The sequence below is a fragment of the Panthera pardus genome, unplaced genomic scaffold (assembly GCF_024362965.1).
Source record: "Panthera pardus isolate Hobbes unplaced genomic scaffold, ASM2436296v1 HiC_scaffold_12, whole genome shotgun sequence".
Lineage (NCBI taxonomy): Eukaryota > Metazoa > Chordata > Mammalia > Carnivora > Felidae > Panthera > Panthera pardus.
The window spans coordinates 30092699-30106182 of NW_026526677.1; the positions used below are offsets into that span (position 1 = coordinate 30092699).

Here is a 13484-nt window from a genome sequence, read left to right on the forward strand (position 1 = left end):
TAGGTGTTTGGAAAGGTTATATATAGCTTGAAGAACATGCTATTCATGCCCAGAGGTTTCCCTGGGCTTATTGGATACTGAAATTAGTGCTGATCTGGCCTTACCCCACTGAGGTTTACTTCCTACTCTGGCCAGGATGTCACAGAATTGAGTAAGACTGAAGCCACAAACTTGATATCCTCGTTGCCTATAGAGAAGAAAGCTTGAGTGAGAAAAGAGATAATAATTTTAAAAAATTGTATTACGTTTAACTTGAAAAAAATCTCTAGGGCACCTGGGTGGCTCAGTCTCTTGAGTGTCCAACTTCAGCTCAGGTCATGATCTTGGTGTTCGTGAGTTCGAGTCCCACGTCAGGCTCTGTGCTGACAGCTCAGAGCTTGGAACCTGCTTTGGATTTTGTGTCTCCCTCTCTCTCTGCCCCTTCCCTGCTCATACTCTGTCTGTCTCTCTCAAAAATAAATAAACATTAAACAAAATTTAAATCTCCACTTACAATAAAAGATTTGGTTTAATTCAGGAAGGAAGGAAAGAAGAGAGAGGGAGAGAGGGAGAAAGGCAGGATGGGCAGGAGTGGGGGGAGAAGGGAGAATTCCTATGCAAATGAAGATTATTTCCCTTTATATTAATGCAACCTGATTTTTATCTGAGAAGCAAAATCTATTGCAAAATGGAAGCAAATAGTAGAAAATTTGGAAAACCAGAAGTTCTCACTGTGAAGCTATATTTTGTTTTTTAGAAAGCAGAGGGACCAAGATTTTTAGTGTTTACCTCACCTCTGATACTTTCAAGTATATTTCTCTTTTCCAGAGTATCTGAAGTGCCTGTGTGGCTTATTATTTTTTTTAAACACAACCATATTTTATTTTAAATAATGTAAATATCCTCATACAACTTCTAGAGACAATTTTTTTTTCCTTTTCTCCTAAGTAGTATAATATGATCTTAACAAAAGCTATGAGTCAAGATACAGTCTTTCAAGTAAAAAAATCATAGAACTAGCACTAAAAGTAGCAACCTGACAATTCATAGAGAATATTGTAAACATATCATGCCTCATTAGGTCGGTTATGTCTCATTTGGTGTCGCTCATCTTATTCTTATTCAATATAACAAGTGCTTGCAATATTGTATTTAATATTTTTTTCTGTGATGTGCATCTGGCCATGAGTGGATGAAAGGCAGATCAATGATGTCATTACCAAGTGATCTGAAAATCATAGAAAATTATAAAAATCATAAATCTTAAAGTCAAAGCTGCTTCTTTTTAAAAGATATTTTGGACATCTTACAAACCAGTTGCATCAAAGTCCTTTAATAAGGCCACCATTTAATCTTTATTTTGCTTCATCTTTAAAGAATGTGAATATGGAGGATCTCGAGTTTAGTGTTAAATTCACAAACTAATTAAAGCAACACATATACACACACACACCCATACCGCCATGTGGACACAGAGGTTAGATTATGGAGATAACAAACAAGGGACCCATAGATTTTGTTTGGCTGCACATTATTATAACATTTTAAATTATTTGTGAGCCTATAGAAATAGGGAGATTTTACACACAAAAATTACATATTTCTGTGTTTTCTTGAAAAAACAATCACAATAATGGGCAGTATTGGACTTTCATCATCTCATGACACCGGTCATGCAGGGACAAATTCAGATGGAACATATACCCTCTGATTTTCTATATTCTCCACTGTTCCTAGTAATAGTCCTCACACTAGCTCTAGCCTGGTTTATTCACTTCTATTACCTGTCTGATAATCTTTACTACCTTCCTTATTTCAATGTTAGTCTTTCAGTTATGGTGTTTTGGATCTACTCCTCCCCCCCCCCCCCCCCCACTTAGGCCTTGCTGGAAATGGAATGATAACTAGCCAACATTAATCTAGACTAGGTTAAACAAACACTACTCTAAAGACACCATTAACTACAACCCTCAAGTGTAGCTGTGTAGTGCTAGGTGCAGAGATGAAAAGACAAGTAAACAGACAGCAGGTTACCAGGTAATCAGAGAGGTTGAAAATCATCTCTTTGGTCAAGTCTTGAAGTTTTAGGAGGCTAAGAGTTAGAATAAAGCAGAATGACAAACTGCACAATATAGAAAGGACCATTTGCCATGCATCGGACATGTAAGTAATATTCAAACATACAGATAACACTATTAGAAATGTCAACATCAAATAGAAAATTGTCTATGTGTAACTTCACAATTGGATTGATGGATGAAATTTCTTATCTCTACTCCTACTGTGTTAAGAATCATGGAGGGGAAATCCTTTTGTCTGTTCTCTGTGGATCCTACTTTTGGTCCTGGTAAGATTGGAAGACACCAGAGCTGTTGGAAGCTGTCTGGGAAAATAGATTTGTAATTGTGAAGCATGATGATGGTCCTTCTTACAGTCAACTGGGAAATAATGAATTTTAGCCTAGGAAATTTCCCCTAACTGAACTGTCAGTTATGGGCTGCCTTCTTGCCTCTACCCTCTGATAAATGGCATATTTCAAAGAAAAAAGTGTGTGTGTGTATGTGTGTGTACGCACGTTTTATAGATTCTCAATAGGAATAGTATAATGCATGTGCATACTCAATGAGTTACAATGAGTAAGCTTCCCAGGGCAGATAGTTATTTCCTCACTTGTGAAAGGAGAGAGAGTATGTAACTTGTCTTGGAAGTCATATGCTTTCAGACGAGGAAGGACTCTAAAGAGCATCTATTCCAAACCTTCTTTACTAGTAGAAGTAGTAATAGTCGTGATGGTGGTGGTTGTAATAATAATAATAATAATAATAATAATAATAATAATATCATTATCTTATAAGAAATTCCAAGCCCAGGGGTGCCTGGGTGGCTCAGTTGGTTGAGTATCTGACTCTTGATTTTGGCTCAGGTCAGGATCCCAGGGTTGTGGGATTGAGCCCTGCATCAGACTCCGCACTGAACATGAAGCCTGCTTGGAATTCTCTCTCTCTCCCTCTGTCCCTCTGCCCAGCTCATGCTCTCTCTCTAAAATTAAAATGAAATGAAATGAAATGAAATTCCAAGTCTACTAGAAACTAAATGATCTAGAAAGGTCATGTATCTAATCTAGTTAATGTCAGATCCAGGACTGGATTATAAGTCTCTCAACCTTAGTCCAGCACATGTCATGATATTTATGACTTTGATTCTTGGATGAAATACTGCTTCTTCATTTTCCTCTCTTTTTGTCATTATTGGTATTGTTATTACTAGTTTTAAGTTTTGTTTTTGTTTCTCTGTAAAAAAATCTTTTTAGGGACACCTGGGTGGCTCAGTCAGTTAAGCATCTGACTTCAGCACAGGTCATGATCTCACAGTTCATGAGTTCCAGCCCCACGGTCATGCTCTGTACTGACAGCTCAGACCTGGATCCTGCTTCAGATTCTGTGTCTCCCTCTCTCTTTCTTTCTTAAAAACAAATGAATAAATGTTAAAAAATTTTTAAAAATAAATAAAAAATCTTTTTAGCTGTTGCTTGTTCACCAAGAAGAGGAAATTCTATGGCATTTTCTAATTCAATCCCATATGAGCATCATTGCATATTGGATCTAAATTTGATTTCTTTGCATATAAAATGTCTTGAAAAATGAACAGATGAACTTTTGTTTGTAGGAATTTTATTTTGCATATGTTTATTTATTTTGAGAGAGAGAGAGAGAGAGAGCTGGGAAGGGGCAGGGAGAGAGGGAGAGACAAAACTCCAACCAGGCTCCACGCTGCCAGCATAGAGCCTGATGTGGGGCTCAATATCACTAACTGTGAGATCATGACCTGAGCCAAAACAAGAGTCAGATGCTTAACTGACTGAGCCACCCAGGTGCCCCTGTAGGAATTTTATTTTTTAAAGAAGTTATTATATATTAGAATGATATCTTCTCATCCTGCCTGCTATAGACACCACATGAGAGGTTTGTTTTTTATAACTTTGGTAATAAAATTTAAAGGTGACATTTATAGATATATGTAGAAAGAGACTCCTGATAGAAAAACTACTAGTAAGCTCACAAGGCTTATATATGATATAAAACTACATGTTTGCAAAATTTCCAAGGCAATTCTTGAGCAGAATTTGAGCTGTGATAAAATTTGAGAAATGCTAGGAAATTTGTATTTATTTTCTTATCCAAGTTATAGTTTATGTTCTTTAGCTACCCACTGAGAAGATCCCTAAACTGCCATATATTAATTTCAAACCATTTTTCATAATGGCCTTATTATTAATTTTTAGGGTTATGACATTTTAACATTTTATTGACATATCTATTTCTTCAAAGATATCTTTATTCTCCTATCACGACTGTGATCAGCTCTAAGGACACATGTGGTATCTACCCTCACACTGGTGAACATCTCTCCTGTTGTATTATTATTTGAGAAAAAGATGCTACAAATTCAGAAAATCAAAACTGAAACCTATGTAGTTTATGTTTGTATAAGCACATTCATCCTCAAGTCAACACTGTAATTCAATTAAAAGACAACATTTTGAATTTTACAGCTTTTGACAGTTAGCATCAGCATATTAATTACCAATTTCAGAGTCTTGCACTTTGAAAAATTATCATTTTCCATTTTATTTATCTTGAAGAAATATGCTCACAATAATTTATGCAACAGGAGGAATTGCCTGTAAGCAATAAAGTTGCTCTGAGTTACAGCTATTCTGCATTAAAATGATCTAAATTTTATCAAAACCCAGCACATTTCCATCAAAGCATTACAGCAGTCACTTATTATTATTATTATTATTATTATTATTTTAAAGTTTATTTATTTATTTCGAGAGAGAGAGAGCGTGAGCACGGGAGGGGCAGAGAGAGCGGACGAGAGAGAGAATCCCAAGCAAGCCCCAACTAGGGGCTCAAGTTCACTAACTGTGAGATCGTGACCTAAGCAGAAATGAAGAGTTTGTCACTTAACTGACTGAGACACCCAGGAGCCCCACTTATTATTATTTTTAAAAGGACTGTAGTTGTAAGATCGGGATTGACAGCCTTAAAGACCAGCAATAATGTTGTTTTTATTATTGCTTCTTTTAGTGGTTGAAACATGAGGTTTTTCAGCACCTCAGGAGAATTTGTATAGTATGAAACTATTTAGTGAATACATGATCACAGTTGTGTAAAAAACTGTGTTCATACCAAAGTTTTTTTTTTTTAAGTTTATTTATTTATTTTTGAAAGAGAGGCAGGGGCAGAAAGAGAGGGAGAGAGAGAATCCCAGGCAGGTTCCACACTGTCAGCCCAGAGTCTGACATGGGGCTCAAATTCACAAACCATGAGATCATGACCTGAGCCAAAATTGAGAGTCACATACTTAACTGACGGGGCCACCCAGGTGCCCCTCATATCAAAATGTTTTATAGGTCACTAAGATTATGCATCAAATTCTAATTAATGAGCCTATTTATTCCATTTTTTTAAAAAAATTAATGTTTATTTATTTTTGACAGAGAGAGAGAGAGAGACAGAGCATGAGCAGGGGAGGGTCAGAGAGAGAGGGAGACACAGAATCCGAAGCAGGCTCCAAACTCTGATCTGTCAACACAGAGCCCGACGTGGGGCTCAAACTCACAGACTGCGAGATCATGACCTGAGCCAAAGTCGGACGCTCAACCGACTGAGTCACCCAGGCGCCCCTGTTCTATTTTTAATCTTCAAGTAACACAAAGTAATTTGTGTCGTAGTTTTCCAATCTAATTGAGAAGATGTCCAGCTGAAAGTCGCATGCTCTGGGTTCTAGTACCTATTTGATACTACCTAGCTCTGTGATTTTTGATCAGCTCACCTCATTTCTCTGTATCTCACTTTATTCATCACTGTTCCCTTAAAATTCTCAATCTTTGTGTTATTGTCTTGGTTAATGAATATTATTATTATAATCATACATTTTAGTCCAGGACCCTAAGTCAATATTTTTTTTTTTAATTTTAGAGAGTGTGAGCAGGGGAGAGAGGAAGAGAGAGAATCTTAAGCAGACTCCGCACTTAGCAGGGAGAGTGATGCAGGGCTTGATCCCACAACCTGGCATCATGACCAGAGTCAAAATCAAGAGTCAGACGCTCAACTGACTGAGCCACCCAGGAGCTCCTCCCCAATTTTTTTTTAAGCTTCTCTTTTCCTTTATCAATTACAAAATAAAAAGATCTCCAGAAAGACTAACACCCCTAATACCTTCCTCATCCCTACCCAAAGCTGACATTGAGCAGCAATTTCATTTGCTGAAAGCCTGAGAATCGATTCTTGGCTTAGGGATCAGTTAGACCTTGAAAGGTGTTTCATAAGATAATTTTACCCAAGTTTTAAAATTCTTTGTATTTTCTCACATTCCTGTTCCTCTCTTCTCCATTCTAATTTCACTTTATTTTAATAGTGTCATGTTCTCTTCTAGTTTACCTAAATTTGACACCTGAGACTTATCCTTGCCTCCTCTTTCTAACCCCAACCCCATTTACTCTATCATCAAATCAGTTCTTCTTTTATAATAAGGATGTTGTCTTTCCTTCCCCCACTGCTCTCAACTCTTCTAGTTCAGTGTTTTTAAAAGTCTGGTCTGTAGACCACACCCATCCAAATTCCCTAGAGTTCTTATGATTGGAATCACTTGCAATACCTGTTAATGTAGCTTTTGTGGGGTGGGGGTCCAGACCTTCAGAATCAAAATTAAGGATAGGGGCTTGGAAACCTACATTATTATCAAGTATCTATCTCAAAATGCCCAGGAATTCTTCACATTTTCTAACATAAATTGGATGTGAGCAAAAGATTAATGCATACTGAGCCAGTTTTGGACTGCTGCCTTGGCATGTTCTGCCCAGATCGTAAAGCGCCTTGCTTTAGAATACAGCATTACCTGACACCTCTTATTCCTAACCATTGATGTTTCTGTCAAAACTCAGAGGCAGTAGGAAAAGTCTTGTTTAACATCCCATTACACTTAATTTAATTCATTTGTCCTACCTTTGTAAGGTTTCTAAATATTAATGAATACATGATTAGTTAATTTAGGCCTGATTAGCTTCATCACATTTTAGTTTTTCTTTTTTTACTCAGATTTAGTTTAAAAAATATGATATTCCTTAATAAAATTCTCTGGTCATTTCCGAAACAGGTGTCTGATGTTCCTAATTTTCCATGGTATCCTTTTCCATCCCCTCCTCTTAATCCTTATACTTACTTATACTTACTTTTTTTCTGTCTTATAGAGAGAGGATCTCTTTTGGAAACAGAAATTTCTAGAATATTTTTATTGATTCTATTTATTCTCTAAAACTCTTTATCACTGTTGCCCTGGGTAATTCACACAGCACTGCCACCACCACCACTCCTTTGGGTACCAAAGACATTGACTGTCTTAGGGAAGGAAGTTTTCAGTTGGTGAGGTAGCAGTGATGATAGTAGAATGAATGGGAGAATGGGCAGTCCTTTTCCTGCCTGGATATGGAAAACGATCCTTTCATTTGAAACCTACAGAATGTTTCAGTGTGGAGAAAAGTTGTCAGTGTCTAAATTACATTTTTATTACAGACATAAAGGAGATAATTCTCAGAAGTGGGTGTTTGGAACTGACAGCTGCATTTATTCTAAGGTAAGGACTTTGTAAGTCACAGCTTTTATTCTTAAAATTTTCTGTTCTCAGGTTCTTATAAATGCAGTGCCTATTGTTAAGACCAAGAAATGCTTTTTCTGCACAACGATTTCCCTGTGCCCAGAAGTTTAGAATATAACTTAACTCAATACTTTCCTGTGAGGTTTTGTTTGACTTTAAATTACAAGTTTTCCAAAACCAAAATAATTCTTTCCAATCCATCACTATGATACAACCCAGCATTTCAGGGCACCGTTTTTTTTTTTTCTTCCTATTATTTTTAAAACTTTTTTTTAAAATGTTTATTTTTGAGAGAGAAAGAGAGAGAGAGCAGGGCAGGAGCAGAGAGAGAGGGAGACACAGAATTCGAAGCAGGCTCCAGGTTCTGAGCTGCCAGCACAGAGCCCAATGTGGGGCTCGAACTCATAGTCGGAGAGATCATGAGCTGAGCTGAGGTTGGACGCTCAACCGACTGAGCCACCTAGGTGTCCCTCTATTATTTTTAGATTTAGTTTAATTTATTTTTTTATTGAGGTATAATTGACATATAACATTGCATAAGTTTACACATGTTGATTTATTACTTTATATATTGCAAAATGATTTTCATAGCATTTGCTAACACCTCTATTACATCACATAATTATCATGCTTTTTTGTGGAAATTAACTCTTTTAAAAACTTTCAAGTATGTAATACATTATTGTTGACTATAATCACTACGCTATGCATTAGGTCTCCAGAAATTATTGATTTAATAGTTGCAAATTTGCACTGGTAAATATCATCTCAATTCTCTCGCCCTCTCACCACCATTCCTTTCTCTGCTTCTGAGTTCTGCTTTTTTAGATTCCACATATAAGTGATATCATGCAGTGTTTGTCTTTGACTAATCTCACTTAGCATAATGGCCTCAAGGTCCATCCATATCAGCAAATGGCAGGATTTTCTTCTCTCTTGCGGCTGATGAATATTCCATTGCATATATCACATCTTTATCCATTCATCAGTTGGCACTTAGGTTGCTTCCATATCTTGGCGATTGTGACTAACGCCGCAGTAGACATGGGAGTGCAGGTATCTTTTCAATATCCACATCAGTTTTCTTATTAAAGTGAGGAGATTGGCACTTTGGAAAACTGGCAACAACTACTAAAGTTGAACATGTCTGTACAACCTAGTAATTCCGTACTAGTTTAATGCTAAAGAGAAATAACTACATATCTTAAGGAAAAGATATTTACTAAAATGTTAATAGCAGTGCTAATTGTAGTAGTCTCAGCATAGAGATTATGGAAATTGATTTAGCAATTGAATAAGTGGATAAATTGTGATATGTATATATATATACATATATATATATGTATATATGTATATATATATGTATATATATATATATATATATATACATATATATATATGTATATATGTATATATATATGTATATATATATATATATATATATACATATATATATATATATATTCATTCTATGGAATAATATAGAGCAGAGTTGGACAACTTCTGTAAAGGGCCAGATACTAAATATATGGGGCTTTGTGAGCCATATGATCCCTGTTCCAACTTCTCAACCCTGCCTTTGTAGCATGAAAGCAGCCATAGACAAGATGTAAATAAATGGTGTGTTTCTGTTTCAATTAAATTTTATTTACAGAAACAGGTGGTCAGTTAGATTTGGATCATGGGCCTTAGTTTTCTGACTCTGGAGGATAGCAATGCCTATCAACAAACTGTAATTACCCGTAACAACGTATATGAATACCACAAATACAATGATTTACAAAGAAGCCAGATATAAGAGAATGCTAGCTGGGTAATTGCAGTTATTTAAACTTTAATGCCAAGCAAAACAACAAATCTTCAGGTGTGTTGTGATGTTCCCTTTCTTGACCTAGGTGAGAAATTAAACAGGTATTCACAATGTGAAATGGATTGAATTGTATACTTATGATTTACGTACTCTTCTGTAGGTATATTTACATAAAAATTTGCTTTAATAAAATGAAGATAGTGGTCTTCAGTTCTCAAGATTTTCTTCCTTGTCTATGATTCCAAGCCTAAATGAAATGTTAGTTAATCATCAATATTTAAGGAAGGCAAAAATTACATTAATCACATGGTATTTGTTAGTGTTTGCCTTAGGATCCCACCATTTTGATTTCAGAAATGCTAAATTACTTAGATGAATGAAACTGGACATACATCGGGTATTAATTTTTTAGGGCTGCTGTAACAAAGTACCATAAACTGGGTGGCTTAAGCAACTGTATTCTCTCCGGTTCTTGAGGCTAGAAGTCGGAAATCAAGGTGCCAGCAGCACTGTGCTCCACTTGAATCCCCTTGGGGAGGATTCTTCCTGGCCCCTTCCACTGACTGGCAGTCCTGGACGTTCCTTGACCGTGGTAGCATAACTCCAATCTCTGCCTCCATCTTCACACGGCCATCTCCCTCTGCATCTGAATCTTCACATTGCATTTTCCTCCTTGTGGGTGTCTCTGTCCAAATTTTTCTCTTCTCAGGACACTAGTCATTTTGGCTTAGGGCCCACCCAAAAGCCCTAATATTAATTTGATTGCATCTGCAGAGACCTTATTTCCAAATAAGGTCACATTCATGGTTATCAAGGATTAGGCTTCAGTCTACTTTTGAGGGGACACAATTCAACTTATAACACAGGGCATGTCAGTTATCAATGTATTCCCTCTCTGTTCCATATCTACCATTTATTACCAGGCACCTGCCTCAGGCAGCTTCACAGCAGAGGACTGCCAGTGGGGTACCTTCTTATTAATGGTTTCCTTGAGCATGTTCTTCATGGGTGGCTCTATAGTGGAGTGTCATCAGCTAGGCACCTCCCTGTGGACAGCTTCCCTTGGAGCTCCAAAGGCTGCTGAAATCTGTGGATGAACTTACTCAGGGATTATTCACCATCTAGTGAGCCATTGTTGTGCTCTTTTCTATGTGGTTTGGATGTCAGCCGTGGCCAGACCTCTTCCTTGGACATTCTATCTCAGGCCCTGCAGTACTGGCTGCTCCCTTTATCTGCTATTCATATATTCTTTAGTGTTCTCTTAAACTCTTATTAGCCAATTTCCTGACTCTCTAATAACCTGCTACTAATTGTTTATATTAAACTTGTTCCTGTTCAAATTACAATGTAGTTTATATCTCCTTATTGGACCCGGACTGGTAAAAATAATAGCTTTATTTCTCTAGTGTTCTAGAATTATGTATTTGAGCCATTATTTCCTGACCTGACCTGCAACATTTCAGAAATTTAGAGAGTTTGATACAATTTAAATTTGAAAAGTAAGATAATAGCATTTCCTTGAGTAGTTATTTGTTGGCACACTGGTTAAAACTCCAGCCTACTCACTACTCAACCAGGCCTATACACTTTTAGCTCTGTTCCTAAGCAGGGAATTTGACATAGGCATCAACTGTCAAACCATTTTAAAAATAACCTTTATCTAACTTCATGCAGAGTTTCACCCTAGCTATCCCCTTGTCCTGTTTCTGACTCCACTACATTCCTGAGTCAGAGTGAAGCTCTATGTTAGTGCAGAGGGAGTCACAGGAAGACCAAAACTAATTCATCTTTGTAAAAATAAAAAGTAGAATTTTGAGACTGTACTAAAATATCCCTTTAGCTCTTTGGCCTGTACCCTCACATGAGGACTTTATTCTGAGATATAGCTAGACAGAGCTGACTCCTAGTATCCAAGAACATAACTCTATCCTATATAAGTATTGACCTTCCCACCAACAGACACAGAAGAACAGGACCAAGGCTTATGTGTATGTTTTTCTTTTCTCTTCCCAAATTCAGGTACATAAATATCCAGTTTTACTCTGCTCTCTTTTTTACCTTTCCCTTTCTTATAATTTATAATTTTCTAATTATTCTCAACTGTATATTGGTAGCTAGCAAATAATTCATGCTTTTGTGTTTCAAACACAATTATTATTTAAAAAAAATTTTTTTTAACGTTTATTTATTTTTGAGACAGAGAGAGACAGAGCATGAATGGGGGAGGGACAGAGAGAGAGGGAGACACAGAATCCGAAGCAGGCTCCAGGCTCCGAGCCATCAGCCCAGAGCCTGACACGGGGCTTGAACTCACGGACCGCGAGATCGTGACCTGAGCTGAAGTCGGACGCTCAACCGACTGAGCCACCCAGGCGCCCCTCAAACACAATTATTTTTAAGAGGATTTTGATTCTAAAAATTTTAATGTTCCATTCCCAAACACAATTGCTGAATTTTTATTACAATTCACAGAGCAAAACTATTAATGAGGAATTTTATTCTTTTAGAGGCTTAGAAATTTTGATTAGATCTAAATTTAGTCACATTCAAAATTATATCCATCTAGTTAAGGCTAAAATGGAGAATAATTTGATAATTATTTGCGGCTGGATCATAAATGGAGCTCTTTCCATTTATTTAAAAAAGAAGACAGAATTACTTTAGGATATTAATAACTAATTTTGGTTCCACCACTTATTAGTTGTGTGGCATTATACAAGTCATTTAGCCTTTTGCAAGCTTCACATTGTCTGTCTGCAAAATGGAGACATTAATGCTAACATTTTGAGTATTTGGCTCAGATTCTGGCCTATCAATAGATTCTGGCATATTGATTCCAGCTAATTGATAATTTGTAACTAGTAATGATAATAATGACCAAATTTAAATATAATATTGTATTTTGTTATATTGTTTTTATTTGGATGAGTTTTGTTCTTCCTTTTTGATTTGTTTTTAAAGTTAACTATTCCTCTATTCATTTGTGAAAAGGTAAAGTTGGATTACTTCCTTTATACAGTCTACCAGTTTCAGCTAAATTAAGGATTTAAACTTAAACATGGAACCATAAATATCTAAAAGAAAACCTGGATTAAAGCATCTAACTCAGACTAGTGGCGAGTAGACCTCTCCACAAGCATGCAAACAAAGACAGAATCCATAAAGGAAAAGACTGATGGCTTTGAGTATATAAGAATTGAAAAATTCCTAACCTAAAATAGCATAAAGGAAGAACAAATAAGGAAATATGACAATAGGAAAAAGTTTTGCAATATAAATGTCAGAGATAGGATAGTACCCTTAATATATAATAAGCCTGATAAAACAGTAGAAGAGGATACACACTTCGATAGAAATATAGGTAAAGGACAGGAAAAGGAAATACATGACAAAACAAAGATTAGAAGAGCCAAACCAAATAAAAAAGTTCAGCCTCAAACTAGAACTTCTAACTAGATTTTAAAGCAATGTAAAACAACGAGACAGTATTTTCTCCCTATTAAATATTGGTAGATGTTAAAACTAGGAATATCCAACGTTGATGGAAATGTGAGAAAACAAGTAGGCACATTTCCTTTTTTTTTTGTATTTATACTTGTTGGAGTTTTTTGGTATTTTGTTTGCATTAGTTATCTATTGCTGTGTGACAAATTACCTTCAAACTTAGTAACTTAAAACAATAAATATTTATTATCTCGGTTTCTGAGGTCCAGGAACCGGGGAGTGGATTAGCTGGATAGTTCTAACCCAAAGTCTTTCATGAAGCTGTGGTCACAGTGTCAACAAGGACTGCAGTTATCTGAGACTTGTCTAGGCTGGAAGATCTGCTTTGAAGCATACTTACTCTATAGACAAGAGCCTTGGTATCTGGGCTTCTCCAAAGTGCTGTCCACAACCTCAGCTAGTGATCAAAGAGAGCAAGAGAGAACAGGAGAACAAAATGGAAGCTGCACTGTCTCTCATAACCTAATCTCAGAAGTGATGTAACAACACTTCTGGCACCTTTATGGGGCCACATATACGGATCCTGCTA

The 13484-nt window shown here is 36.4% G+C and overlaps 1 protein-coding gene across 2 annotated transcripts in view; it reads left to right on the forward strand.

The window, feature by feature from the left end:
- The window catches only part of DCDC1 (doublecortin domain containing 1), a 485161-nt gene that overhangs the window by 275821 nt on the left and 195856 nt on the right, over positions 1-13484 (forward strand). For both annotated transcript variants that reach the window (XM_053899858.1, XM_053899859.1), the window contains one exon: positions 7560-7620. In XM_053899858.1, coding sequence (XP_053755833.1) covers positions 7560-7620 — 61 coding nt within the window. The remainder of the gene's footprint in view (positions 1-7559; positions 7621-13484) is intronic.